Genomic DNA, 24,440 nt, shown 5'->3' on the forward strand with positions numbered 1-24,440 from the left:
CTCCTCATCTGTAAAATGGAGATGTGTAGCATCTAGCTCACAGGGCTACTGTGTGGATCAAATACTATATGCGTACCAGTGTGCTTATCACAGAACTTGGCCCCTGGTTAGGGCTGGACAAATGTTGAGGCTTTCAGGGTATGTTCACAGCATGGGCTCTGGATAGAGGAGTCTCCCTTCCCCTCAGTAGTTCAGCATGCCTTAGGGCACAAAACCCCCCAGGGGACATTTTACCGTATCTAAAAGCTACAAAGAGATAAAAACTTGGGATAGACTGGGCGTGCTTGGGGCCGGAACACTGAGTCTAGGACGGGATGGAGGGGTGTCAACCCATCTTTCCCCTCCTCCCACACTGCCTTCTGCACTGGGTCCCCCAACACAGAGAGGACCCTCCATCCTCACCTGGAAAGCCATGGAGTTGGCGACAGCCAGAAATATCCTCAGAGGCAGCTTGGCCTTGTAGGACCTGTGGCTCCACAAGCGATGGGCACCAGCTGTCACACCCAGAGCGGCCAGGAGGAAGCAGAAGTAGGCTGCAAGACACAAGCAGGGACAACATCAACAATGGTCCCCGAGCTTTCAAACATCCCCCATGCTTTTTCTCTCTTGAACAGGGACTCACATGAAATGGTGTCAGGGGAGAAATCTGCAACATGAAGAATCAACAACTTGAGAGGAGGCAGCCTTTTTGATTTGTAGCATCCAAGTACCATGCATAAGCAGAGAACTTTCTTCAGCAAACTTTGACCTTTGAATATTTTTCCCTACAGCAAATCTTTTATTTGCTAATGTTTCTTGCCAGTCTTGATGCAAAGTCACAACCATGTCAATGTACATTCGCAATTCAATCTCACACGTACACTCTCAGCAGGGCGGAGATTGAGCTCTACGTCACCTCTTAATTGGCACCCATTAAAGGGTGAGAGATATATGAAGAGCATATTTCTAAGTGGCAGTGCCCATTATTGGTGTCAATAAACATATTTAAAGAGAGCACAATATTACATCTTCCAGAAGTGTTTGACCAATCTTGATCTCAATCTATATTGATTTGGTTCTAAAAACAAGGTTTACCCTTAACTCTAAGAATAAGCGGTCCCTGAATATATGTGGGTTTCATGAACATGACAAATCATTCCTTACTTGAAAGGTTAAAAGCAAAAAACAAACAACAATCTGCCCACGAATCACAGAATGCAGCAGCAAATAAAAAGCTCTGGCCTCCTTTGTTACTGTAATTTAACCTTGGTCATGAGTCCATGAAATGGACAGTCATTTTCCTTGTCATCCCTGGCCTTCTTGTCTCTGTTTTAACTATCAAGTAGTCAGGGAACAAGTAAAATCTAGAATGGAAAAATTCAGTGTGATTCTATTTCACCAGTAGGCTGGACCTTGGGTGCAATAAAATTAATTCCAAGACTCCATGAAGACAATTGTCTAAAAAAGGATCACTCTAATCTACATTTGCCAGTCAGGCCTTTACCACTGACATTGTCTTGTCCTTTTGGGAATCTCCAATAATTTAGGGGTCATTTGCATGGTTCTCTGTCTATCCCTATGGCACCGACAATGGTTCACAGCAGCGCCTGTTCTGTGCAGTAGTGGCTGTTGGTTTCCCATGGTCCTTCTTCTAACAACTGGAATTTGGCCATGTGACCTGGCCCTTGCCTAGCATAGTGCCCTGTCTTCCGGGACATGAGAATAAACACCTGAACCAATGATTTTCTCTCTTGTGGCTCAAAGTCTAAGCTAGGGTTTACCAAACATTACATATTACCAAGCTGAGAAAACCTGATTACAACAGCAAATCTTGAGGCCAAGAAAGTGAGACATGAAGACAATGAAGATGCCCACAAGAGCTAAACCTGTCTTGAGTCACTGGTTGCTGACCTAGGAGCTCTGTCATTCTTCTTTTGATCCTGGGAGCCTCCACAGTATGTCCTAGTTACCCGAGCCAACAGACTTCATTTTCTTGCTTAAACTAGCTTGCACTGGATTTCTGATGCTTAAATTCTGCTGAAGCTCTGGGGAGGAAACCAACCCTCTGGTCATGGCTTAAATGAGGAAAAACCACAAAAACACATTCTGGGATGAATGTGAGGATTTATGGGCTCTCCCATTAACAGGATTCAGTTTTCCTATTTTGACAGTGCTAATTCTGTTCTTAATTTTTCTTCTATGATCTTTGTGAAGACTCATATTCAAACAAGTGTTCAGATGGATGCTTACCAGCTGGTTCTGAGGTAATGAAATATTCAGACACAGAACTGGTGACTTTAAGGGGATAAAAGGAGTAATGGGTAATGCCAAATACTTTACCAAGTAGCTCATACCTCACAGAGAAAGGTGCTAAATCAATAGAAACCAGAATCACAAGATGACAGAATCATAAGCAACAAACAAGTATGGCAGTCTGGATGCAAACAAGAGTCATTGATTCTGGTTAGCTCAAGCCAAAAACAAAAACAAAAGCAGGAATTAAAAAATATATGGAGCAGCCTAGAGAACTCAGGGATGGTCCTGCAGGACAGGCCTCAGGGATGGTCCTGCAGGAAAGGCTATGCCACCTCCAAGATGGTCCATGTGCTCCCCACCTTCTGGCATGCATGGCCTTGTGTAGTCTCTTCCCTATTAGTAACTTGCTTCTAACCAAAAGAATATAGCAATATTGAGGGAATGTCAGTTCCATGATTAGTGTACAAAATATTGTGACTTCTGTTTTGCTAGCAGATTCTCTCTTGAGCTGGCTTTGATAAAGCAAGCTGCCATGTTGGGGAGGCCCACGTGGCAAAGAATTGAGGATTCCTCCAGCCAACAGTCAGTAAGGAAATGAGGCCCCCAGTCCAACAGCTCTCAAGGAGCCAAATTCTACCAACAACTATATGAGTGAGCTTGGAAGCAGATCCTTCCTCAGTCGAGCCTTCAAGCAAGATCGTAGCCCTGACCAACACACTGCAGCCTCGTGAGAGATCTCGGGGCAGAGGATCCAGCTAAGCTGTACCTGGACTCCTGCCCCACAAAAACTGTAAGAAAATAAATACGTTTTGTTTTACACTGCTAAATTTGGGGGTCATTTGTTATGCAACAATAGATAACCTGAATACAAAACATAAGCAGGAACCTTTCGTTCATGGAAGGAAGGTACATCTTAAATCCTGATTGCAGAATAGTTTATCATCTATAGAGAAAGTAAACAGGCTGGTGTTGCATGGGGTAGAGGGTGGAGGCAAGGGGAAGAGGCGAGTGACTGCTAATGGGTTCTATGAATAAAAATGTTTTAAAATTTATTTTAGGGATAGTTGCACAATTCTGCAAATATACTAAAAACAAATGACTTGTATACCTTAAATAGGTGAGTTGTACAGTATGAGTTAGAGCTCAAAAATGCATTATTTAAAGAAACAATTACTGAATTCCTATTGGATTTTGTTATTATATATATTTTCTTACTGTAAAATAACACAGACCCGTCCCAAAACAGAACAAAGCAATCAAAAACCAACCATTGGCCTAGTGATGGTTTTTGATGCTCCCACAGGCATCACCACCCCTGGATACTTGCCACCACCAGACATGTGTCATAACTTGGACCCTTGAATCTTCCATAGAGGCCAAGAAGAACCTCTATATGACCCTACACCTATGCCTGAAGCTATCAAGACCACCCAGGATTCCATGGCAGAAGTACCTTGTTGCCCATGCTTAGATCACAAACCCAAGCTCCAGCAGCCAGGGATGGGAAGAGGCAGAGTCCAGAGCTCCTTTGGCTTCTGTGTGGAAGACACAACCTCCTATCTGTCCTGATTTCCCTGTTTGGTACACTGTTTTGATAATGATTATAGTGACCCCCTCCTAACTATATGACAGAGAACAGTCCTAGAAGGATGCTAAAAAGCAAAAAGTAAAACTCCCTTAATCCTGGACCTGATCAGAGAAAGAGATGGACAGCCCCCTTCAAGAGCCATCCCTGAGTGCTCGACAGAAGGAAGCACTTGGCAGAGCTCTCTAACGCTTGCTTATAATCTATATCTCTATAGCATCAGAGTGAACGTTAATAAATAATAATAATAAGAGCTACCATTGACTGAGAGCTTTCTATGTGCCAGGCCCTCTTTAAGCACTTTATACATGGTAACTCATTTAATACTCACCACAAGTGTAGGGGGTAGGTACCATTATGATCTCCATCTTACAGATGAAGAAAACTAGACAGTGATAGAGCCAGGATACAATCTAAGGCAGGAAGGGCCCACATTCTAAATGCCCCTGCTGACTGCCTGTGCCCTGGAAGCAGAGTTCATCCTATCAGGAGGAACTTGAATGAATCACATCCTTTTAGTCAGCTCGAAACACAAGCTGAAAGTCAAAACTCTGGTTTTCCTTTCTGCCATTCCAAGTTACTCCTTTGCCTGTAATACCTACACCATCATTCTGCATCCCATTCAGCCTCGGCTTGTCATAAACATGAGTGTCAGGAGAGCCGAGACTTTATGAGACAGTTTCATTGAGCTGCTATTATGTACCAGCCACTGAGCTCAGAACCGGGAGTTTAACAGGAATTTGAAAAGTAAGTTACTTGCTATACAATGACAAAGTATGGAAAGTGTTACAGAGAAAATGAACGCAATAATATAAGCGAGATTAAAAAGTGGGTAATTTAGTTTGGGGGACCAGAGAAGGCTTTGCAGAAGAAGCAAGAATTTAGGCTAACACTTAAACGATAAGAAGTCAACTGAGCAAGGTTCAGAGGAGGCAAGATCAGGCAGAGGGACTCACAGATGCAAAGCCCTGTGGGTGGAAAAGAGGATGTGATGGACAGAAGGAAACATTAAACATAAACTTATTTGTTCTAGCAATTCCACTTCTAGGTGTTTACCCAAAAGAATTGAGAGCAGTGATAGGACTCAAACAGATACTTAGATATCCATGTTCATAGCAGTATTATTCACAATAGCCAGAAGGCAGAAATAATCCACGTGTCCATCAACAGGTGAGGAACATCCCTGCCTAACAGAAAGTCAGAAGGGAGTGGAGACTCACTGACAGCCTGCCCTGGGTGTCATTTTACCAATGTACCTAATTTTCCTGTTTTACTCCTATGAGGTAGATGTCATAATTTCCATTTTACAGATTTGCAAAACTGAGACCCAGAGACATTAAATAAATGCCTTGGGACCTCCAAGTGATAAAGCCAGAACTCCAACACCAGATCAGTCCAACCCCAAGCCCTTTCAGGCAAGTGCAGTGGTTCTCCACCCTGGCTGCGCACTGCAGTCACCTGAGATCTTAAACATCCGACTGCATCAGAAATGGGGGCCAGACAGCAGGCATCTCTCTCTCAGCAGATGATTCTGATGCAAAACCAGGCTGAGAAACTCCTGCCTCGTAAGGTACACCCTCTCTTAGACACCATGTGGCCCCACCCTCTCAATTTACAAACAGAGAGATGAGATCCAGAGAGCACTGCTCTCTACAACCCACCGCCAGTTGCTGACTCTCCATAGGGCCTCAGTAAATGCAAAGTGACCCTCGGATCAGGAGACAATGTCATCCTGTCAGTGAACTCAGAGTCCTGTTCACACTCCACCTGCCCCACCTCCCCACCAGCTCCCTTTGATGGTGAGAACTGCCCCCTAGTCTCTCAGCTGCAGAGTCTGATATCTGGGTGCTGGGCTGTGGCTCAGGGTGTGCAGTGGGGAGCGATTTTCCCCCAGGGAACTGAGGAGAGGAGGGGGAAGCCAACACAGGGTGAAGGCTTCTTGGGAGAGGGTGACACCTGGGGTGAGGAGAGAGAACATGGAAGAAGGCACTGTGCTTTCATGTCTGCTTTTGCAGTCAGCTCAAGTGTTTTGAAAGTCAGTTCTGGGCTCTGGCCAATTAGTGACTGTTTCTCCTCTCTAGTCCTTCCCAGGTTCTGAAGATAGATAGGGAAAGGCCTACAGCCCCATTGATGGAGAGGGAGAGAGGGAGGGAGGGAGGGAGGGAGAGAGAATGAGAGGGAGAGAGAAAATGAGAGAGAGAGAAAAAACGAGAGAGAGAGAGAGAGAGAGAGAGAGAAGCACATATATGTAGGGCTCAGCAATACAGCATAATGGCTAAAATGGCCCTGGGACTGATTCCCTGTTAAATCACTTACCACTGTGACAATTTCTCTAAAGCTTGGTTTCTTCATGTATAAAGTAGGGAAAATAGTACCTGCCCCCTAGGTTTGTTGTAAAGATTAAAAGAGGTACTGCATGCAAAATTGGAACTGTGCCTGACAAGCAGTAAGCATTGGCACATATTATTGCCCCATGCATGAATGCCATGCTCTGTTTCTGAAAAGGTCCCCTCCCTGATAACCCCCTCTGAAGACACCCACACTTTTCATCACTATAAACTTGTGGTTCTGATGAGGAGATAGAGATTTTGCCTCCCCTCCCCACTCTGACCCCCTACATTTGGCAATGTTTTCAGACATTATTGAGCGTTGCAACCCAAAACTTGAAGGATGTTACTGGCATCTAGTGGGTGGAAGCCAGGTATGCTGCTCAGCATCCTACAATGCACGGAAACTGCCTATGTACAGAATATCCAGGACGGCACGGTGGCTCACGACTGTAATCCCAGCACTTTGGAAGGCCAAGGTAGGTGGATAACCTGAGCTCAGAAGTTTGAGACCAGCCTGGATGACAAGGCAAAACACTGTATCTACAAAAAATTAGCCAAGCGTGGTAGCATGTGCCTGTAGTTCCAGCTACTTGTGGGGCTGAGGTAGCAAGATCTTTTGAGCCCAGGAGGTGGAGGCTGCAGTGAGCCAAGATCGCACCACTGTTCTCCGGCCTGGGTGATAAAGTAAGACCTTGCCTTAAAAAGACAAAAACAAAAACAATCCAGCCCTAAATGTCAAACATGTCAATAGTGACAAGGTAGAGAATCTCTAAATTCTTAGGAAAGCTCTTCTTGAAACCAAGCCCTGTTCATTCTCTGGGTTTGACTGCAGCTGTCCTTGCTTCTTCACACCTCTCTAGTTTCATGGGGAGCTGCAGAAGCAGGAGTAATTTATTTCTGATATTATTTCACAAATAAGCTGGAAACAAAGGACTATGGTGTGAGATCAATAGCATCACTGATTCTCACATTTTCATGTGCCCTATAACAATAAGAGCTACCACTGACTAAGAGCTTTCTATGTGCCAGGCCCTCTTTAAGCACTTGATACACAGTAACTCATTTAATACTCACCACAAGTGTAGGTAGGGGGTAGGTACCATTATGATCTCCATCTTACAGATGAAGAAAACTTGACAGTGATAGAGCCAGGATACAATCTAAGGAAGGGGATCTTAGTAAAGTTTGGACCCCAGCCCAAGAGATTCTGATTCAATAGGTCTGGGGAGGGACCAACTAACTTTATATACATAATTTTTTTTTTTTTTTTTGAGATGAAGTCTTGCTCTGTTGCCCAGGGTGAAGTACAAGCAATGGTGTGATCTCAGCTTATTGCAACCTCCGCCTCCGGGATTCAAGCCATTCTCTCACCCCAGCCTCCTGAGTAGCTGGGATTACAGGCGTGTGCCACCATGTCCAGCTAATTTTTGTATTTTTAGTAGAGACTGGGTTTCACCATGTTGGCCAGGCTGGTCTCGAACTCCTGACCTTGTGAGCTGTCCACCTTGGCCTCCAAAAGTGCTGGGATTACAGGCATGAGCCACCGCGCCTGACCTCAACTTGTATTTCTAACGAGCTTGTGGCAGGTGCTAATGCTGCTGGCCCAGAGTCCGAGTGTTTCTCTGACCAGCCAGATCAGAGAGACAGAGAGAGGGAATGAATGTGTGTGTGTGTGTGCACGCGCACATGTGTGTGTGTCTGATTAAGGGCTGCCAGTGACAGGGCAAGGACCTCTACGGCTACTTATCTCATGGAATAGCACCACAAAGAACCTCAGTTAAATCTTACATCTTCCCTTGAAAAGTTTGGGTATACAAGGTTCAAGATTCAGAGGTGATTTCCACGTAGGTACTGTTTCCACAATTCTTTCAAAATCAGAACATTTTCAAGGGTGTTGGAGACTGCAAGCTGAGAAGCAAAGGGTTTCTTCTTACTATTAAAATCTTCTAAATTCTATTACACTTAAAATAACCAGCAGCTCCTCTCTGCCACCTACCTCCCTCCACTAAGCCACCATCTATTGTGCTGCATATGAGCCGCAGAAAGATATGTTCTCTCATCCCACAGCATGAATCTTTAAGCAACTGCCCACATCTAGGAAGATTAAATGACAAGGGGATAGAACAGGAGAGAGAGTGGATATATTTCATGCCTTTTATACATACTGCTTACTTTCCTCAAGTGTCCTTCCTGCCTTGGGTTAGGTCCATTTACATGGTACTCACATACTGGGCAACTGCTACTTTTCCTGGTTGATTTACAGCTTATATAGCAATAAGCATGAAAGTCATAGCAGATCACTAAGAAACACAAAATTATAGCGTATGTTGTTACTGCTCTGCTACTGCACCACACAGTTTGCAATTCAAACAAAAAAGAAGGCAAGATTTTGGATCGTTCCAGGACTTCATTCAGTATATACATGGCTCACTTCAGACAGGCACCCCTGTTAGATGCTCTGTTACCCTCTGTGTTGACCAATACAGCAATCATCATGTTGTTATTAAATAAGGAATTATTGGTCCAGTGCTATCTGCCCTTACTGAAACATAATCTCCACGAGGGCAGGGATTTTGTCTGTCTGTGTTTCCATGTATTCTCAGCCGGCATCTGTGCAACTAACTCAACCAGAGAAAAACACTCAACCATGTTGATTGGTCTCACTTTAAAATCATGACCACTAACCTCATTTGGGCTTTAATATTACCCAGCAACCATATTACATTTCCCTGATCCATATGCGGTCCCTCTGTCCTAGACATTGACCTCACACCTGCTCCAATCACCTCACCCCTGACACCTCCCTCCCCTACTCACCTGGTAACTTTGCTTCTGATTTCAGTAAGAATATCAGAACTTCCCCAGGCTCCGCCACCTCTACCTACCATCCAACATCTGAGCCTGGGTACTCTATGATCGCTACATGACTGCACATGGCCAAGCCACACTCTCTTTAAGTCTGGCCCTTCCCTTGTGCATCATATCCACTCCTCCTACTCATACATTACTCAGAAATTCCCATCTGTATCATCAACACTGCTCCACATACTTACATTATTCCCATGAGCCTACAGCCATGCTGTTATTTCTCTTATGTTAAAAAGCAAAATTTAAAAACCTCTCTTGACCCCACTTCCCCATCTGGATCCTATTCCATTTCCCTGTTCCCCTTTACAGTGAAACTTACTGAATATTGTCTCTAATCACTGGTTGCAGTTCTCTTTCCATTCTCTCTTAAACCCACTCAATCAGGTTTTGGTCTTTCTCCCTCATAGCTAACCCAATCAAAACTGCTCTTATCCAGGTCCAGACAAGACAGGTGTAGCCCCTTTACTTGTGGGCAATCTCTAGGTAAACACTGAACAAATCATTACTGGATGACAGGGACTCTAAAGAAGAGACCCAGGTACTACAGGAGCACCTGAAGCATGAGCTCATGAAGGAGGGACTGCTGTGAGCAAGGTATGGAGGTGTGAAGGCTGTGTGTGTTCAAGCAGGAGCAAGTGGTTTGGTTTGGCTTCGGGGCGGGGGGCTGTGGGGGTAAAATGAAGGGAGTAAAACAGGCAAGGAGCCAGGTCTGGAAGGGACTCATACAGGTTGAGTATCCTGAATCTGAAAATCTGAAATGTTCTAAAATTTGAAATTTTCTGAGCATCCACATGATGCTCAAGGAAATGCTCACTGGAGCATTTTGGATTTCAGATTTTTGAATTAGGGATGTTCAACCAGTAAGTATATGGCAAATATTCCAAAATTTGAAAAAACATAAAATCTAAAACACTCTGAACCCAAGCAGTTTGGATAAGGGATACTCAACCTGTATATAATGCTAGAGAGAGAGAATTGATCTTGAGAACAATAGGATACCATAAAGAATTTCATGTGAGGCTAGGCGCAGTGGCTCACACCTGTTATCCCAGCACTTTGGGAGGCTGAGGCAGGCAGATCACTTGAGGTCAGGAGTTCGAGACCAGCCTGGCCAACATGATGAAACCCCGCCTCTACCAAAAATGCAAAAATTAACCGGGTGTGGTGGCACATGCCTGTAATCCCAGCTACTTGGGAGGCTGAGGCACGAGAATTGCTTGGACCCAGGAGGCAGAAGTTGCAATGCACAAAGATCACGCCACTGTACTGCAGCCTGGGTGACAGAGCGAGATTCCATCTGAAAAAAAAAAATCATGTGATCAGATTATGACAGATCTGAAGGCTGTGGAAGATGGGTGATAATGAACGGAAATAGAAGACGTTGGGCTAAGTATTCTCCACGCACCCCCGGCAGACACACACCCTCCCTTCTCATGCTGCTCTGTGCCCCAGGAGGCCGGCCTATGCTGAACCGATGGGCTTCCTCTGGCTTCTATCTGGGTTATTTTCAGCATCCAGAGCCTAGATTAGGAATTGGAAGGCCCTTGACAAGTTACTTATCACTCTGGGCCTCAATTTCCTCATTAATAAAAAAAACAAGGATGTCCCAAACACCATTCTGGCGCCAGGTTACCTGTATCATAATTACCTGAGGAGCTTTAAAATACATACATATATTCTAGAACTTCATACTGACAAGACAGGGGTCATAACTCTGGCTTGTACCTTCACGCTTTGGTGTGGGAAATGAGGTCTTGTGAAGGAGAAGAGATGCAGTGATGAGAGGAAAAACCTGATGGCCAGAAAGTTAAGAACTCTTAGTTGTCACAGGATGATGCTGACAGCCCAGCTCTTGGCCAACAGCACGTAAAACAAGGTGACTCAACTGAATGGTTTGGGGAAGGCAGGAGAACGGTGTTTTCTTTTGTTTTTAAGAAAATGACAAAGACTAAGGCTGTTCTGCTTCCAGTCCACTTTTGAAAATGTTTGGCAACTGGTACTTGTGGCCACGCAAGTATAAGAAGAGCTATATTTGGAGCTGTCAATGGTGCAATATTTTACAAAAAAAAGGTCAATGTTATCATTTTCTTAATCTGCTAATATTTGTTCAGTACAATGATACCAAGGCAAGCTCTTGAGAAAAAACTATTTGATAGCATAAACTAGTTCAGCCTGAGAGCTTTCCATGATTTCCCCTGTGGCTTCTTCCTTTCTTCTTCGAAGCCTCTTCCTTTCCCTCAAATAACACAAAGCTTCCCTTCCGGGTGTGGGGGAGATCATTTACCAGGCATGGGAATCAAAGCTCCCTGGAAGAACCCATGGAGAATGTCAGCTCCGTCCACACAGAAGGGAGGGAGCTCACAGGGAATCTGGAACTGCGCCTCTGCCATTTCCCAGCTGGGGTGATACCAACTTACTCTCTTTCTTAGTCTCAGTTCTTTTATCTGTAAACAAACAAACAAACAAACAAACAAACAAAAGACTACGTCAAAGTGTTGTTGGGGGCCTAAAGTGAAAATGCATACGGTCAGCCCTCCTTATCCATGAGTTCCACATCTGTGGATTCAACTGTGGGCTGACAATATTTTAGCAAGAAGGCTGGGCACGGTGTCTCATGCCTGTAATCCCAGCACTTTGGGAGGCCGAGGCGGGCGGATCACTTGAGGCCAGGAGTTCAAGACCAGCCTGGCCAACATGGCGAAACCCCGTCTCTACTAAAATTACGAAAATGAGCCAGGCACGGTGGTGCACACCTGTAATCCCAGCTACTCAAAAGGCTGAGGCAGGAGAATCACTTGAACCTGAGTGGCAGAGGGTGCAGTGAGCCAAGATCTTGCCACTGCACTCCAGCCTGGGCAACAGAGCTAGACTCAGAGGGAGGGGAGGGGAGGGGAGGGGAGGGGAGGGGAGGGAAGGGAGGAAAAAGAAAAGAAAATAAAGGAAAGAAAGGAAAGAAAGAAAGGAAAGAAAAGAAAAAGAGAGAGAAAGAAAGAGAAAGAAAGAAAGAAAGAAAGAAAGAAAGAAAGAAAGAAAGAGAAGAGAGAGAGAGAGAGAAAGAAAGAAAGAAAATACCTGAGGAAGTAAAATGGATATTTATGTCTACACTAAATATGTACAGGCCTTTTTTCCTGTCATTATTCTCTAAACAATAACTATAACAACTACTTATATAGCATTTACATTGTTTTGGGTATTATAAGTAATCTAGAGATGATTTAAAGTATATGGGAGGATGTGCAAAGGTTATATTCAAATACTATGCCATTTCATATAAGGGACTCAAGAATCTGTGAATTTTAGTAGCCATGGAGGGTTCCTGTAACCAACCCCCTACAGATACTGAAGGATCACTGTATAGGGTATTTAGCACATAACAATATTTCAATAAATATTACTGCAAACACCATTATTTTTATTACTAGGCAGACATTGCCAGGTTGAGGCTGGGTGACTAGGAAGCAGAGGCTCTAGGGAAAAGATGACCCAGATCTCAACAGAGACTTTTTTTTGAACCTGGTCCTCAGACTGCTCAGGTTCTCTGAGGTGAAATGGGGAAGAGCAAACACATTCATTGTTTCTGATTCAGGATAACTCCCATCACAACCTCTCTCTCTCCATCTTATACAACTATCAAAATCACAATTAAAGATAATTGAGAACAAAGTGAATAATTTACTGTACTACGGACACACTGAATTTCCTTTTCATTAATTATTCAGTTTTTATTTTATCTTGGGCAGTAAGTTTGTGTGTGTTACAGGAAGATGTGCATACATTTTATATTGCAATAGCTATTTGCATGCTCATTAATATCTCTGCCTTTAAATAGGAAACTAATATCAAAAATGTTGGTCCTCTGGCCTGGTGCAGTGGCTCACGCCTGTAATCCCAGCACTTTGGGAGGCCGAGGCAGGCAGATCACTTGAGGTCAGGAGTTCGAGACCAGCCTGGCAAACATGGTGAAACCCCATCTCTACTAAAACTACAAAAGTCAGCCTGGCGTGATGGTGCATACCTGTAATCCCAGATACTTGGGAGGGTGAGGCACAAGAATCGCTTGAACCCAGGAGGCAGAGGTTGCAGTGAGACGAGATGGTGCCACCGCACCGCAGCCTGGGCAACAGAGTGAGATTCCCTCTCAAAAAAAAAAAAAAAAAGTTGGTCCCTCTGAAGGAAGATAAAAATTAAAAACAGTACCAAAACTGATCAATTTCAGGGAAGTGGAAAAAAAAAAAAAGAATAATTTCTGCTGTCATCATCTGAACTGAGTAGTTATGGGTCATTATCACCTTTTTTTGTTTTTGTTTTTGTTTTCAAATAAGCAGTCTCTCTAAGGGAGTAAAGACAGTTGCTGGTCAAAGTCCAGGAATCCAAGGTTTCACAGAAGAGCTGGCAGGCACCTTTGCAGCAATGAAGCATAAAGACCACAATAACCAGACCCTCAGGGGGCTGAGCGCTGCGCTCTGGAGGGACATCTCTGGGAACATTCTATGGAGAGAGGCCCTAGCCATCACTGTTGCTTTTATTTCTGAGCCAGAAGAGCTGAAAATTAAAGTGAAAAGTCCGGGAAAGCCTCTTGGGAAGCACTCTTTCTCTCCATCCTCATCTCTCCGTCCTGATTTCTTCATCCTCCTCTCGTCCTTTTTTCTGACTCAGACCCTCCCTCACCACGGTGATCGGTGTGAACCCAGTGGATTCCAACCAAACGCTCCTCTATCTGGCAGCCACAGGCCACGGACAAACATGAAGAATTATTTGGCAGCGAGGTATACTTGCTGCTTCCCCCACCAAAAAGTTAAGAAACACATTTTTTTCAAGGTTGTTGTTATCACAATGTTTCTGGCTTAAACAGAAAAAAATAAAAGATAAAATTTCGTAATGCAATATTCTTTCACGATACCAAGAAACCCCCTTCAACTCTTTAATTAGGGACTGCATCATTAAGGCAGCCTGACCTAGTTCACAAACTCCAGTTTCAAGAGGTTTCTTCACACATTTTTATTCTTGCCAAATCGCTCTAAGTTGCTGTGAATAACCCCAAGGCAGACTTTTTTTTTTTCTTTACAGCATATTCCAAGGCTTGGTTTTCTGACCTTCACTTGGTTCTTATGCATAAATTCCAACCTAATTTTAATGAGTTGACTTATCAAAATCCAATTATTCATTCATTCCTTCTCAAGCATGTACGAGCGCCTTCCACGTGCCAGTTTCCTCCATAGTGCGGAGTATCAGGGTGGGCAGCCTCCCTCCCAGGGGGCTTGCTGCTAGCTGAGTTCCCAAACTGGCAGCCCCCAGGCCACAACCAGCTCATGGATTTTTTAAAAAACTGATCCAACAATTAAAAATAGGGAATTTCAAATTTTAAAATCTCTTTTTCTGGCTTCTCCTGAAACATGGAAAGATCTGGCAACATCAGGCCACCTCTCCTTCTTGCATGGCAACTTTTTCCAGGAACTACATACCCCTTCCACTGAGACAGCTACACATGACACCTCTGCTTACCCCATACAGTAGTACATGCACTCTGAATCAACCCTCTTCATGTATTACCTGCCTGGCCTCAATCTAGGGCATAACCAGGGCTAACTTACCCACTAGACACAGTAGGCACAGTGCTGACAGCCCACAATATGTTTTCTTCAAAAAGAAAAAAAGAGAATATAGTAATAAGTACATAATCATGAATCTAGCCTAGATTATAGTTGTCTTTATACCAATACAGTTGTAAAATATGATTTTCTTTTTTTTGAGACAAGGTCTTGCTCTGTCACCCAGGCTGGAGTGCAGTGGTGCAATCTCAGTTTACTGCAACCTCAGCCCCTGGGTTTAAGCAATTCTCATGCCTCAGCCTCCTGAGTAGCTGGGATTACAGGTGCACACCACCATGCCTGGCCAATTTTTGTATTTTTAGTAGAGATGGGGTTTCGCCATGTTGGCCAGGCTGGTAGTTGTAAAATGATTTTCATAGAGAAGGGGCCTACGAAGGCAAAAGTCATAATGCAACCCTGAGTATAAATGAATTAACATCGTTCATGACTTGGAAAATTGTAATTAAAAGAGAAATGGCCAGGCACAGTGGCTCATGCCTGTAATCCTAGCACTCTGGGAGGCCTAGGAGGGAGGATCGCTTGTGCCCCGGTTTGAGACCAGCTTGGGCAACATAGTGAGACACCATCTCTACAAAAAAAATTTTAAAAATTAGTTGGGTGTCGTGGTGCATGCCTGTAGTCCCAGCTACTCAGGAAGCTGAGGCGGCAGGATCACTTGAGCCCAGGAGGTCGGGGCTGCAGTGAGTTGTAATCATGAACTCTAGCCTGGGTGACAGAGCGAGATGCTGCCTCAAAAAAGGCAAAAATACAAAAAAAAAAAAAGGCAAAAGACAAAGAATTATTTATCCTGTCCTTTTAGAACTATAATCCATTCCTAGTTGATGAAGGAAAGAGCTTCTTTTCAGAAAGGTGCCACCTAATAATTAATGCAGGTTAGAGGGGAAACCACGCTTCTGCAATCCCCAATTGTGTCTGATGCCGCTGAGCACTGCCCCAACCCTCTGTAGGTCCAGGCACTCCTTCCCCAACTACTGGGACTGTCGGTGCCTAACAGCTCACAACTGAGTCTCTCCCGAGGCATTGCCCTACCCGGGAAGCTGCACAGCCCATGACTTGCCTCCTCCCTGGCGGCGGGCTGCATTCAATGCTTAGTAGATAAAGGGGTACAAAATCTGGCCTTTTGTCTCAATTTGGAACATCTCCAAAGGGCAGTCCAGGCCAGGCACAGTCACTCATGCCTGTAATCCCAGCACTTCAGGATGCCGAGGTGAGGGGATCTCTTGGGCTCAGGAGTTCTAGGCCAACCTGGGCAAAATGGCAAGACCCCATCTCTACAAAATGATTAAAAATAAAAAAGCTGGGTGTGGTGGCACATGCCTGTAGTTCCAGCTACTCAGAGAGGCTGAGGTAGGAGGATCTCTTGAGCCCAGGATTTTGAGGTTGCAGTGAGCTGTGACCATGGCACTACATTCCAGTCTAGGTGACAGAGCGAGATCCCATCTTAAAACAAAAACAAAAACAAACAAAAAAACTCAAAGGACTGCCCAGTTTCGCAGCTCCCTGTAGCATATAGTCTGAGGCCTCTGTTGCAACTGCACTGCAATTCAGCTTCTCCCTCTGTCCAATTCTGCTTCTTATTCCCCCACAGATGTTTCCAAGCACAGTACTAGATATGCCAGCACACAAATCTGCATCTCAGAATCTGTTTCACAGAAATCTAAAGACCCCAATAAATAACAGATTCAGGCAAGAATCACAATTGTGTCCCCCCAAAATTTAAAAGTTTACATCCTAACCCCCAGTACCCCAGAATGTGACTTGACGTGGAGGTAGGGTCTTTACAGAGGTAATCAAGTTAAAATGAGGTCACGGGGAGGCAAGGGTTGACTAGTCCAGCGTGATTGGTGTCCTCATAGGAGGAGGAAATGTAGACACAGATATGCACAAAGGGAAAACACTGTGAAGAGACACAGGGAGAAGGTAACCATCTATAAGTGAAGGAGAGAGGCCTAGAACAGATCCTTCCCTCACAGCCCTCAAAGGAAGCTCCCCACACCTGGATCTTGGACTTCTAGCCTCTGGAACTGTGTGACAACATATTTCTGTTGCTTAAGCCACCCCATCTGTAGTACATTGTTATAGCAGCAAACAAATACAAATGCTAAAATCATTAGATGAAAAGATTTGGGAGAAGTATCACCTCTTAAATTGCTTCCTAACTGCAAAGGGGAAAATAGAATCTTACAAAGGAAGCATCTGGAAGCCATCACTTAACCAAGAGATGGAGCTTAGCGTCAGTAATACTGGAACACACCTCCACCCTTCTCTTTGCACACTGGGGACAGTGGGTGGCACTAGCATGCACTAGCTGCAGTGACAGCACCTATGGAACTAAGCAGTGTTTATTTATTATAACAAAAAGAGTCAAGCTGCACCTCTGTAGAAGATTTACTTTGCAGATGGTATGGCTGTCATATTTTTTTCAGCAGGATTTATTCTTTCGTTCTTAAATCTTTTGTGAAAAATCTTAAATAATTTAACTTTCCTTTATATCCTCTCAACAGTGTCAAATTTGGAGTAGAAGGAATTTTTTCCGCCAAAAAGGGCTCCATCTTGATCATGTAGTTATGATTAAAAATTTTTAACAGTTTGTACCCTCCTATGTTAGCACTAGAGTGGTTGGTTGTGAATATTAAAACCTACTACTATTTTTACTCAGTAATAAGTAATTATTATGTTTTTGATAAGATGGTACAGTTAGAAAAAAATGTGAAAGATCACTTAATCCAAAGCTACTTAAAAAAGTATTCCCAGCTGGGCGTGGTGGCTCACTCCTGTAATCCCAGTACTTTGGGAGGCCGAGGTGGGAGGATCACCTGAGGTCAGGGGTTCAAGACCAGGCTGGCCAACGTGGTGAAATCCTGGGTCTCTACTAAAAATGCAAAAATTAGCCAGGTGTGGTGGCAGGTGCCTCTAATCCCAGCTACTCGGGAGGCTGAGGCAAGAGAATCACTTTAACCCAGGAGGCGGAGATTGCAGTGAGCTGAGATTGTGCCATTGCACTCCAGCATGGGTGACAAGAGTGAAACTCCATCTCCAAAAAAAAAAAAAAGTATTATTGGCCGGGCTCAGTAGCTCATGCCTATAATCCCAGCACTTTGGGAGGCCGAGGTGGACAAATCACCTGAGGTCAGGAGTTCAAGGACAGCTTGGCCAACGTAGTGAAACCCCGTCACCACTACAAATACAAAAATTACAAAAACTAGCCGGGCATAGTGGCAGGCACCTGTAATTCCAGCTACTCAGGAGGCTGAGGCAGAAGAATCGCTTGAACCTCGGCAGTGAGCCGAGATCGCGCCATTGTACTCCAGCCTGGGTGACAAGAGTGAAACTCTGTCTCAAAAAAAAAAATAAAGGATTCTCTCCTGTTGGTTTACCTTCACCTCAGAACTACAGGAACATTACATAGTGAAGAGGTGTCTGTAACATTTCTACCAGTTGTTTCAATAGCATATTGGTCCTGGCAATTATTGGCAGTAGGGCTCTCTGTTCTTTGTGATGTCTTGTTTGTGAGGTTTATTTATTTTTAAAAATAACCAAGTGGAACTCTAAATATAGATGTGGATCCACACCAAGAAGTTCTTTTCCCAAATCCCTAAATTTCTGATTTCCATTCAAGTCTTCTAAAAGACTTGTTTTTTCTTATTGGGCAGCAGAGAACTTTTATTTTCTATTTTCTTGTATACCTAAGAAGTATGAACACTGCATTTCAATTGACTGTACTATATACTTTTTTGCTAAATTTTTTTTCTGTAAACAAAATTACCTTGTTCAGTTTTGTCAATTACCGTAAGATGCGCCGATATGTTTGATAAGAGTGATAAAGCTTAAAAATTTAAAAAAAAAATTTAAAGTGGAACAAGCAGGCAATTGACACCTTCTGATGATGAATAGGAAGCACACAGCATCACCCTTCAGGCATTCTTACCAAATTAGCTTAACTTCAACCTAAGCATGCTGGTAAGACTGACCTCGCAGCTTACAGAACACAGAGGGAAGGTGGAAACAATCACACAAAAATGTGGGACATTCTACAGAAAACTAAAACAAAAAGTCAATGTCAAAGGTGAGGGTCTGTTTCAAAGACAATGAAAACAAATAACAATCAAATACAATGTGATAAGCCTGACTAGCTCCTAGTTCAAAACAAAAAACAATTACAAAAGATAGTCTGAGGACACAAGAAATCTGAATATGGACAAGATATTAGATTAGGTTACGATAATATCCTTATTTTTAGGGGATGCGTATGGAATCATTTAGGTGTAAATGGCCACAACATCTGCAACTTACTTTCAAATGACTGAGAAAAAAAGTTACACGTAGATAAAGCAAATATGGCGAATGTTAATAACTATTGAATCTAGTGGTGGATATGTGGGTGTTTACTGTATTACTCTTTAAAATTCTGTATGTTTGAAAATAAAAGTTTGGGGAAAATAAGTGTCTCCAACAGTTGATAACAAATACCAAATTTCATCTTTCTCTTTTAAGGTCTAAAATTAACACCAACCACACAAATGTCAGAACCAGAACATAGATGGCCAGCATGAGAAAGGACGGGCTAAACCTTGTTTTGGGCCAGGCATGGTGGCTCACACCTGTAATCCCAACAATTTGGGAGTCCGAAGCAGGAGGATTGCTTGGAGCCCAGGAGTTTGAGACCAGCCTGGGCAAGATCGTGAGACCCCCATCTTTAGAAAAAATAAATAAATAAAATAGACCTTGCGTTGTACAGGCTTTCTAATATCAAACTAATTAAACTTAAATACATGCATACATCCTCTTCCTGCCCACAAATAAGTAGGCCCTAGAGTAAGTGGGAAAGACAGTATCAAATTAAAAGAATAATATAAAAAGATACACATGGTAGCCGTGATTAGCTCTTCCCTAACGCTTTCTGAGTCTGTTTCCTCATCTGTACAATGGGAAGAACAAAACAAAGCTGGAAGAACTGTTTTTAGGATTAAAGATAAGAAATGTCAAGTGCCTGGTAAGTGGTGGATAGGTGATATATACCCTGAAAACTGCTGTTGTTGTGCCTGTGAGCAGTGGGGCTTGCTAGTGGCAGTAGGAAGATACGAACCTAGACATTTTGGCCCCAGGCCCCGTCCTCCACTGCCTCTGAGAGCAAGCGAACATGGCATTTTGTTTTTCCTAATGAGCATAATAAAGGTAACTATTAATAAGAAACAATTTTCACTCTCTCCCACGCAAAGAAAATGGTAGACATATGTTGATTATATTTCAAATTGCACACTTAAATACCAACAAGGTTATCAACCTGGATGATAACAGGAAGAATTCAGGAAGGGTTTTCTGAAGGCCAAATACAACAAAAAAGGAAAACCAAGTCGGAATAGTTCCAGAGTAAGGAGCCCAAAGTTTTCCCGTAATCTATATCCTCGGAATATTTTGTGGCTTTCATAAATAACTCCCCTGAACTTCAGAAATGAACCTTTCCAGCTGATATGCAATGTAGAAGGGGGCTAACGGGGCTCAAGGGTACAGGCTCCTGATGGTTAGAATAAAACTTTGAATGTGAATTCAGTTCAAGCCCAAAGAAAGCTATCACTCTGTCAGCACCGTCCACACTAACTTCCAGAGGGTAAAAGCCATACCTGAGTTTTATTTTCATTTCACTATCAGCCACTCACAGTACTGTACCAGCAGCTTCCACTTGTCTCACTAAACAAACAAAAATGACAGCTATGGGTAGCATGAGTGTACTTTTTCTTCCATGTGTTACTGTCACAGCATTAGCTCACCCATGGACATTCTAAAACATGATACCTTTCGAAAATAAAGCTCTGGACCGGGCATGGTGGCTCATGCCTGTAATTCTAGCACTCTGGGAAGCTGACGGGGGCAGATCATTTGAGACCAGGAGTTCGGGACTAGCCTAGGCAACATGATGAAACCCTACCTCTACAAAAAAATACAAAAATTAGCTGGGCGTGCTGGCATCTGCCTGTAGTCCCAGCTACCCAGGAGGCTGAGGTGGGAGGATCAGTTAAACCTGGGAGGCAGAGGTTGCAGTGAGCCGAGATCATGCCACTGCACTCCAGCCTGTTTCAAAAAAAAAAAAAAGAAAAGAAAAAAGAAAGAAAGCTCTGGGAAGAAGCATTTGATTTTGGCCCAATCCCATAGGAAGCAGGATTTCAAGTGACAAGGTGAGTCACGGAACCTAAGTGAGAAAACACCACCGGGAGGGTCTCCACTGACAGGCCGCAGAGGCCGCAGAGGCTCTGTGTTAGCCCAGTGGAGACTGTCTTTCCAGAAGGCTGTTAAACAGAGGCACATCCAACAACTTTTTGCTCCCAGAATGTTTGTTACTAAACAATAACCTTGGGTCAGGCGCAGAGGCTCACACCTGTAATCCCAGCACTTTGGGAGGCCAAGGCACTCAGATCACCTGAGGTCGGGAGTTCGAGACCAGCCTGACCAACATGGAGAAATCCCATCTCTACTAAAAATACAAAATTAGCTGGGCATGGTGGCTCGTGCCTGTAATCCCAGCTACTTGGGAGGCTGAGGCAGGAGAATCGCTTGAACCCGGGAGATGGAGGTTGTGGTGAGCCGAGATTGCACCATTGCACTCTAGCCTGGGTAACAAGAGCGAAATTCTGTCTCAAAAAAATAAAATAAAATAAATTTAAAACCTTGGATTTTTACAGCAAGATGAATTGGAACTTTATCAACTAGGCAAACTTGAGTTAGCCGGACATTGAGATTAAAAGACTATTTTCACTCTGCTTGTTAAGGAAGCGGCTGGTTTTTTGTTTTTTTTTTTAAATAGAGACCTGCACTAAGTAATATAATATACGTTGCAACCTAGAACACACACAAATATGACTGAACTACACTTTTCATAAACAATATTTAATCCTTACTAAATTCAATGCACTGACACTTTCTGTTCTATTTTATTATACTTTAAATGTTGGTCACGATCCAAACTGAAGTGTTCTACACGCCCTGTGAGGCCACAGTGTGCAGTGTGAGACACGCTGGACTGCATAAAGCCTACGCTTCTTGGCACGTTCCCGCCTCATACACAGTTCTCTTCGTCGTGTTCCTTTCCCCTGGAGCTGTCACAAAGCTATCCTAATTGGTCAAGAAAAGGAGACACATCTCCTTTCTCCTTTACATTTTCTAAGTTCTGAAGGGCACATGTCAATTGCTGCCCAAGCTCATCCTGCAGAGTGGGGGCTGTTCCACCTCTAATGGGATGAAGCTTCTTTTTAAAATAATCATCACAGGATAATATAGAGGTGTGCTACGGAAAAGGCCACCCCATCTCACATCTTGAGGCTCCTGTGTTCATATCTAAGGAAGGAGAGATTTCCCCACCAGAAAGGCCCATCAGATTCTGAATTCATTTCTCCTCCACTCAGGTTCAAATGAAACCCCAAACTTGACTTTAGGATGTAAGGATTCGGGTGTAACAATGATAGGCAGTGGACAAGGCCTTGGTCCTGTACAACTGCACCACCTACATTGTCTCTGGAAAAGGTCACTAAGGGATGCCATCTGCATAGAACACTATACTGAGAGTATGTATGCTCCTTAAAGGTATGTACCCTGGCCTACCCTTGTGGAGTTAAACATATTTCAAACATTCAGAAACATACTCATCCTCACCCTCTGTGAGTACACAGGTCCCACTCCTGGAATTACGTCTCCAAATGAGAGGTTATGGTCCATCCATCAGTCCCAGCCTCCGTAAAGTTTCTTCCCTTTGTCTCCCAGAGGCAGCTGCTGCTCCATGCTTTGGTTCTCTTTAGGTCTTTTCAGAAACAAGGGTCTTTCCTGTCTTCTCCTTGGACACTCCCATTGACAGGCAGTCAAAATGTTCTGACTTCATAGCTAAATCCCTTACAACTCGTGTTTCCCTGACTCTAGGAAAGTCTAGCTTCTCCTGGTCTCCCCTTTCTGGCCTTGAGCCTTGTTGTTTCATTTTGTTTTTTGAGACAGTGTCTCGCTCTGTTGCCCAGACTGGAGTGCAGTGACCGCGATCTCAGCTCATTGCAACCTCTGCCTCTCCAGTTCAAGCGATTCTCATGCCTCAGCCCCCCGAGCAGCTGGGATTACAGGTACACACCACCACACCCAGCTAATTTTTGTATTTTTAGTAGAGACGGGGTTTTACCATGTTGGCCAGGCTGGTCTTGAACTCCTGACTTCAAGTGATCTGCCCGCCTCGGCATCCAAAGTGTTGGGATTACAGGCGTGAGCCACCATGGCCCGCCTCTAGTCTTGAGCCTTTTAATGAGCAAGACTAGCTCTTGTCTCTTCTGTATCCTTTTCCTGTCTTAAGTGAGTCTATATGTTAGGCCATTTTATAATTACATCCTAAATTTACTTCTGCAGGTCTTGGTTTTGTCTTTGTTTTTTTTTTTAAACAAGTATATTGTAGTTCTCACAGTCTTCTCTTACATTGCACGTTCCCCAGCATTACCAAGTACGGGTCTCTTCCTTTCCTCAGACAGTGGTCAGGGAGCCCATCAAAGCAGCTGTTCTCAAACTGAGTGGCACATTAGAATCACCTGGAGAGCGTTAAACCCAGGCTGCTCTCGGACCAATTAAATCAGGGCCTCTTGGAGGGGGGCCCAGTGTTGCTATTTTCAAAGCCCTCCAGGTAACTACAAGATGCAGCCAAGCTTGAAACCCATTATTACTCCCATTTACGGAATATGTTTCCATGTTTAAGACACTTCTGCAACCAGTGGGACAGCAGAAGCTCCAACTTTCAGCATGAAGATGTCACTCTCAAAGAGGACCCAGCCTGTGCTCCAGCATTGGAAGCTCTGGCACCCAGGAGATTTTGTCACTGATGACCAGACCCTTCGGGCACCAGGATTAAAATGTTAAACAAAATTGGGGGTGGTGGCTCACAATTGCAATCCCAGCACTTTGGGAGGCTGAGGCAAGAGGATTGCTTGAGCCCCGTTATTCAATACCAGCCTGAGGAACAGGCTGGTATTTAAAATATTTAAAATTTTAAATATTTAAAAATTAGCCAGGCATGGTGGTGCAAGCCTATAGTTCCAGCTACTCAGGAGGCTGAGGCAGAAGCATCAATTGAGCCCGAGAGTTCAAGGCTTGAGTGAGCTATGAGTATGCCACTGCTCTCCAGCCTGGGTGACAGAGTGAAACCCTGTCTCTAAAAATAATAATAAGTAATTTAAAAATAAAAATAAAGATGTCATAAAGGAGCGAAACTGCCTTTGCAAAGTTATGACAGAAAGATAATTCTGACATAGTTGATTCCATCTTGCTTCTGACCTCCAAGCTATCCTTGGTCATTCCCAGCCACATGTAGGCCAAGCTAACTTTGGGAGGAATTTAGTTTCTAGTTTTATCTTAAAGCGAAGATGATAATGGCCCTTCCCAAAACTAAATTGTCTTTGTAAAACTAGGGAAAGGTCACAAGGTTAGGATTATGAGAGGGGCCTGAATTCTGATAAGATAGCATAGTTTCTACAATCCCTTACTGCTCAGGAGTCATGTGGCCAGAGGTCACAAGATTTCTAACTTCCCCAATTGCTCCTATAGATAACATCACTACTGTAGGACCTAAGATTGGTTTTTAGAAATATCTTTCAGACTGACCCCATTCAGACTCAACTGATCCTGTGGCCCCACCCAGAGGCAGACTCAGTGCACAAGGATCATTTTCCACTCCCCTATGATTTCATCCTCAACCAACAGCAGCACCGATTCCCTAGCCCCCAACCAATGCTTACCAAATTACCCATAAAAACCCTAACCTCCAAGCCTTCAGGGAGACCAATGTGAATGACAACTCTG

At 43.8% G+C, this 24,440-nt stretch overlaps 2 protein-coding genes across 2 annotated transcripts in view; one reads left to right on the forward strand and one right to left on the reverse strand.

Annotated features, from left to right (window-relative positions):
* The window catches only part of SCD5 (stearoyl-CoA desaturase 5), a 173,810-nt gene that overhangs the window by 76,825 nt on the left and 72,545 nt on the right, over positions 1–24,440 (reverse strand). The window contains exon 2 of the mRNA XM_050790175.1: positions 403–533. Within this exon, the coding sequence (XP_050646132.1) occupies positions 403–533 (131 nt within the window). The remainder of the gene's footprint in view (positions 1–402; positions 534–24,440) is intronic.
* Positions 1–24,440, forward strand: part of MRPS18C (mitochondrial ribosomal protein S18C) — an 856,900-nt gene that overhangs the window by 45,524 nt on the left and 786,936 nt on the right. The gene's annotated exons all lie outside the window — the stretch shown is intronic.

This window comes from Macaca thibetana, chromosome 5, assembly GCF_024542745.1.
Source record: "Macaca thibetana thibetana isolate TM-01 chromosome 5, ASM2454274v1, whole genome shotgun sequence".
Classification (NCBI taxonomy): domain Eukaryota; kingdom Metazoa; phylum Chordata; class Mammalia; order Primates; family Cercopithecidae; genus Macaca; species Macaca thibetana.